Raw genomic sequence first — 6,500 nt, forward strand, 5'->3', positions numbered from 1 at the left:
GAGGAAGGCCACGAGGGACGGGGAAGTGCAGGGAGGAGAGGTGGGCTCCCCAACTAGCTCCTCTGCAAATGACTGTCAACAAGGCCAGAGCTGCTGGTGCCTGGTGAGCACTGACACAAGACTGGGTCCAGATGCAGAAATGGGTGATTGCAACACAGCAGCTGGTGTTCAGAGACTATTTAAAGATATGTGCAGCTATCACAATACCTTAGGGTAGGTCAAATGTCAAGTGTACTGCAAAGGGAGCAAAAGGAAGGAAGACAGAAGAAAGCCACAAAAGTGGGGGAACTGGGGAATGCAAGATTAGAAATGATGGGAAAGAAAAGGTAGAAATGAGGTATGACCACTGTCCTGGCATCATACAATGATGAACCCAGCTCTGACAACACACCCATACCCAGCCCCCGAGCCCCAGGGCCACTTCCTGTTGCGACTGGTGGAATAATATCCACGCTATCAGGCACCAGGCCCCTCCCCCTTCTTCAAGATGAGCACTTACATGGGAATTGGAATGGGCCAACCTAGGTGAAACACAGGAAAAGGGAGTGGAAAGCATGCCCCCAGAGTGATCCCTCACACAACATCCCATATTCTAAAACCAAAAGAACTTCAGAGGAGGGTCTTGCAGAACCAGTGGTCTCTACAAATAGAGACCACATTGGTGGCTGGAATTTCTGGCACAGGCATGCCCCAAGAAATGTCAGCAAGGATGAAGAAGGCATGGAGCACAGAGGCTCCATGCTTCTGAACGGATTAACCTGACCAATGATGACCAAGACCACTGGGATTTCTCAGACAAACTTGGAGCAGAAGTGCACTGGGCCTGGACCTGGCTCCCATAAATGTATGCTAGGAAACCAGAAGGGAAGTAGTGACTGAGATGTGGGTGTGGAAAAGACAGAGCTACCCCCTGGGAAAGGGGAAACCCGGTGCCCAGCCCCAGACACTGGAGGGGGTGGGAGTGCCTTACCCAGTGATGACAAAAGTGCCAAGTTCTCCAGCATCACACTGTGGTACAGGCTTCTCTGAGCCTCATCAAGGAGCCCCCATTCCTCCTGGGAGAAATGTATGGCCACATCTGTGAAAACCACAAGCCCCTGCCAAAATGGGGACAGTTCAATCAATGTGCAGCTTCTCTCTCCAGAATCTTCAGTACCGCCCCCCCCACCCTCACTTCTATCTCTTCCTTGCCCTCCACCCCAACTTCCCAATGTGGAAGAGATACAAAGCCTGGTGGTGCTGGTGCCTCTCTTGTCACTGCCACTGATCACTGGGTCCAGACCTCGGGAAGACAAGTGGGAGAGGGTGCAGAAAAGCCCCACCTAGGCTCTGGGGCTGCAGTAGGGCTCTCTCTATAGTAAATTATGCTGCAGTCCCCCAGATCTTGCCTCCCAGGCAACAAAACTGGAACTTATCTGTCTCCCATAAACGCCCCGTCCCAGGACTTTGGGTCAAACATTCACACTCCTCCTCGCCTGCACATCGTTCTTGGTCTGAGCCTCTCTATGGATCTGGTCCTTCCACTTCTGCAACTCAGTTACTGAGACCCACCAGCCTGCTCTGTAGGTAATTCCATGGCTTCCCAACACACCGCCGTACACGTGGAATCCAGGCAGTATTTTGCAAATGGAATCAACAGCTTATTTGGCCCCATCCTGCCCCAGAAACCCAAGTTCCCTAGCACCAGAGACCACCAGGGTCCCTTTGTGGTTCTCCCCACCTGGCCCTGCCACCTGTATCACACTCGCCCTCCCAAACCTAACGTCAGTACTTCAAGGACTCTTGGCCGTCTGCTACATCACTGCTACACATGCTGTCCTACAAGCAGTCACAAACAGCCTGTGTTTACCTGACCCCCATTCGAAGCCCAGCTTCACTGAACTCCCCACCCCGGGCCTAGCAATCCTCCTGGCTGATCCATTTTAACCTCAACTGATCTACCAGCCTGAATGAAACAATACAGGTCAGAATAAGAGTTACCACAAAACAGTGACGCATCCAAAGAAAGATAATGTGTCCTGCCCTGAGCTCACTGACCTCTGACCTCCTTCATGGAGATGCTTCAACACCTATCTCATATCCTTGACCCCTTGGAAGCCGTTCAGACTCCTCACCTTTATCCCTCATAGGCATACCTCCGTCCAGACACTCTGCCTTCTCATCTGCCTTTGTGATATCCCCTACCGCCATCCAGGCTCCCAAAAGAGATTCAAATCTCAGCCTTCTTCTTCCCCTTCCCACCTCCACAACCCAATGATGCCCCCTCTGAAGACTGAGGCACAGTGACACTTCAGTCCACATACCGGCCACTACGTTATGGCTGTCTGCAACCCGAATGCCTCCCCTAAACTCCAGACCTGTGTGTCTACCTGCCGACTGGGTACCTCTACTCGGGAGTCTCTGAAACATCTGTGACATCAGTGACAAAACCTGACTTCCTATTCCTTCTGAAAAGCCCTCTGACTACTGACTTCCCTAACTCAATTGATAGAACATCCAAACTTCCAGAGAAAGCCAAAAGCCTCGGGACTGTCCCTGACTCCCCCTCCCTTTGCACCTCCCGGCGCCCGCACTCACCACATCACTAAATGTGGGCAACTCTGTGCAGAACGCATCCAGAAAGCACCAGTCTTCTACCTCCACAGCCACCACCCCCTGTCCAGCCATCAGCAGCACTCACCTGCATCGTCACAGGTGCTCCCTCCCAGGTCACTATTCCCACCTTCACTCCAGCTTCTCCGCCACACTTGCAAGACATAGCCTGTTAAAATCTGGATGTGATCACCTGGCTCCCTCCGCTCCAAACCTTCTCTAGCTCCTACTTCCTTCAGATCAGAGGCCCACAAGCTCATGTTGTAATTGTGGATCTGATAACTGTGTGCCCCTGCCCCCAACACTCCCCCTCCCACCCTATATTCCCACCACATGTAAGAACCTTGCAGTTCCCTGAGCATCCTACTCACTCTCACCCCCATCACTCGAACATTCTGGGAACTGTGCTCAGGACACCCTTCCACATCTTACCCCATCAGTTGTCAGAAATGGGAAACGCTCCATGGAATCCAGGGCTCAGTTCAAAACCCTGGGCTTTGTTGAGACACAGGGACTTTAGACCCAAGGGAGGGAGAAGACAAGGTGAACAATCTCAGGACACCACCATTCTTTACATGGGAGTGGCAAAACCATCAGGGTGATAACTGGGGTGGATGAAGGTCTCTCACATCCTCCATTCACCTGTACAGGGTCCATAAGCATTTCTGCAAATGCCATGGGAACCTGCGGGAAGAGGGAGGCCATGAGAAGGGGGCAACCATGGTAGGATTCTACATGCTGAACTGGACCACCGCCGACCACCCCTGCCCTGCCCTGCAGCACAGCGTTCTCGGCATGATAACTCTCAGCTCCTCTGACTTCAGTGCCGCTCTTACCAGCTGTGTGACTTTATAGGACTGAACCTCCTGAGCTCAATTCCTTTCCTGTAAAATGGGGTTAACAATGACCCCTACCTCACAGAGCTGATAACGGTGATAAACACAATTAATACACACTACCTGGCAGCCATAACTATCCACGAGATTAACAATTCTGTATGCTGTCGGTGCAAATAAAGGGATAGAGTTTTAAAAATGTGAGTCTCCATTATTTCTGCTAAGATTTTCAGTAGATGTAATATGTAACATTCTACTGTTAGCAAATACCACAGATAAATTTTGCCAGTTTATAAAGTGTTGCCATGCTTAATTTAGTGAATGAATTAATTTCTCATTGCCTACCTATGTGTACCTATTTAGATGACTATTGGTTACCTGACATCTTAATCGATAAATGTTTCATACATCCTGAATTTAATGCGTTGTAGGGAGAGTCTGAGCAGGCAGCTCAGATACTCTTCCTTTCAGCAAACAAGCCTACCTGCTACGTGATCCCCTGAAGGGCATTTGCAAGACCCCTTTACCGTAGCACTCTTTCCTTCCTCTTGCCCTCAAGGTGGAGGAGGAGAAGACAGTGCCCCTGTCTGGGACTCATCTGCTCCCCACATCTGGCTATTACTTTGTCTCACAGAGACTGTCGCCAAGGATCAGCTGACCTGCAGGGCTGAGAGTCTATACATCCATCTCCAACCAGGCCAGCAAACTTAACAACATCCAGGCACTCTTTTCTAGACACAGGCCAGAATACCTTCCATGATACGTACACTCCTTTATGGAGGAAGCATTAAGGATGCTGAATCCCCTACACGCTCAAAGTCTCAGCCCTCCTGACACCACAGAGGCATCGGCAATAACGACCTTAAGACTACCTCCTTGATCTGGTCCTCAGGTCACGCACTGGTGCAGTCCACACCCTCCACACCTTTGACAGCCCAGCCCCCTTCCCCGTCCTCCAGACCTTTACCTTCACATACTCTCATCATGTCTCCATCCTAAGATATCTCAGCATCAACACGTCCAAAATCAAACCCATCATCTCCCTGATACCTGCTTCCTGGGCTCGATTCCCCCCCTCCATCCTTTCAGACGTTCAGGCAAAGAAACCTTGGCATGGCCCTTCACTCCCTACTATTGCTCACGTGTGGATGTGATGCAGCAGGAAATCCTGTCGGCTCTGCTGTGGAACTCTCCGCAGAATCTCTTCGCATCTCCCTCTAACAACACCGCCCCGGGCCAGCCACCACCAGAACTCCCCCGGGGGGGGGGGCTGCGGGGTCTCCTGAGCAGTCTCCCCGCCTCCATTCCCCGTCCTGCTCTCCCCTACCTTAAACTTCTGAGTCTGGGCATGTCCCTCCCATCCCCGCCCTCTTGCGACCTTCCGCGGACTCCGGCTGCCCACGCCGCCGCTGCAGGCGACACTCCGCCTCGCCCTCTGTTCCCCGCACACACAGGAGTCCCGGTCCCCCCGCTCCCGGTCCCGACTCAGGAGCACCTGCCGGGACACCCCCCCCGCCACGCCCCACCGCACGGGTGGATCCGGGACTCCACGCCGGGGCGCACTCCGCTCCCGCCCCGCCGGCCCGGCTGTAAGGAACTGAGCGGGCGCCCGCCCATCGCGGCTGCAGGGCTGGGGGCTGAGGGAGGGCGGCTAAGGGTCCGGGGGTCGCAGCACCCACCTGAGCCGGCTTCATCAGCCCGGCCTCCGCCAACGACCAGTGGAAAGAGCGGGGCGGGGAGCGGCGGGCGACCGGGAGAGGACGAAGGCGCCTCGCAGCAGCCTCTGCGGCGGGGACGACGCCTCTCCCCGCGCATCCCACGTACTTCAGGCAGTACTCTGGTCGCATTACACGAGGCACAGTCCCCAGAACGACGAGAGAACCGAACGCCACAGGAACGCCGCCGGAAGTCCCGCCCCCGGGCGATGCGCCAGCACGAAAAGGGCTCTCAGCTAAGCCTGGCAGGTTGTGCAAGCCCCTGCCGTTGCCTCTACCGCACGGCCTTCTGGGTAATGTAGTTTCCGCGCAGTTACTGCGCAGACTCAGGACTTAGGTCGTCCCTGACGGAAGATAAAGGCCAGGCGAAATAGGAGCTCTGGGAAATGGGAGTTCCGGGTTCTAAAGGGGGCGGGGCTTTGCTGTTTCTTAAAGGAGTGATAGACAGCTTTCTTCCTGGTGCAGTGTAGAACAAGTCATAGAAATGTTCAGAGAGGGGCACCTGGGTGGCACAGCGGTTAAGCGTCTGCCTTCGGCTCAGGGCGTGATCCCGGCGTTATGGGATCAAGCCCCACATCAGGCTCCTCTGCTATGAGCCTGCTTCTTCCTCTCCCACTCCCCCTGCTTGTGTTCCCTCTCTCTCTGGCTGTCTCTGTCTCTGTCGAATAAATAAATAAAATCTTCGAAAGAAAAAAAAATGTTCAGAGACCTGCTGTTTCAGATTCCATGAATTGCAGCACATTTTCAGAAGCCTGCACATAGAAAGGGACACAGCATATCGTAATGTTACTTGCCATCCCCTCATAGCTCTCAGGATCTTGTTGCTTGCCAAAGACTGTACTACAGTGACCCTTTGGAGTCCTTTTTATGGGCTTCAATAGTTTCAATAAGAAGAGCCTCCAGGGGTGCCTGGGTGGGAGTGGAACTCTTGATTTCAGCTCAGATCTTGATCTCAGTGTCATGAGATCCAGCATTGCCTGGGGTTCCGTGCTCAGCTTGTAGAGTCCGCTTGAGATTCTCTCCCTCTACCTCCAAATGAATGAATGAATGAACGAACGAATGAATGAATACCTAGGGAGGAAGGGGGGTAGGGAGAGGGAGGGAAGGAGAGAAGGAGGGAAGAAGTGAGGGGAGCCTCCAGACAGGGCTGTGATGGGGAACTTGAAGGAGGGGTGTAAGAAGGCCCTGAAGTAGTTAGAAAGGGTGAAGATGCGCCTCTGATTCCCACAGAAAACATTTTTCCTGCCTGTATAGTCAGTAATGGTGTTCCAACCTGGAGAACAATACTTTTATTCAGATAATATTACTGTATATCTGAAATATATTCCCTTTCAAGAATCTGAAACCTATCTGAAAA

At 52.9% G+C, this 6,500-nt stretch overlaps 1 protein-coding gene across 3 annotated transcripts in view; it reads right to left on the bottom strand.

Annotated features, from left to right (window-relative positions):
* The window catches only part of LOC113248009 (zinc finger protein 548-like), a 30,508-nt gene extending 25,146 nt beyond the window's left edge, over positions 1 to 5,362 (bottom strand). The window contains exons 1-2 of one of the 3 annotated variants that reach the window (XM_057313929.1): positions 5,108 to 5,362; positions 971 to 1,097 (exon numbers count right to left, since the gene is read on the bottom strand). In XM_057313929.1, the coding sequence (XP_057169912.1) occupies positions 971 to 1,097; positions 5,108 to 5,275 (295 nt within the window). In that variant the 5' untranslated portion in view covers positions 5,276 to 5,362. Of the gene's footprint in view, positions 1 to 970; positions 1,098 to 3,024; positions 4,695 to 5,107 lie in introns of those variants that run through there. The other 2 variants (XM_044380410.3, XM_057313928.1) reach the window with 2 other exon arrangements.
* Positions 5,363 to 6,500: the final 1,138 nt, after the last annotated feature.

Source organism: Ursus arctos, unplaced genomic scaffold (genome assembly GCF_023065955.2).
Source record: "Ursus arctos isolate Adak ecotype North America unplaced genomic scaffold, UrsArc2.0 scaffold_19, whole genome shotgun sequence".
NCBI lineage: Eukaryota > Metazoa > Chordata > Mammalia > Carnivora > Ursidae > Ursus > Ursus arctos.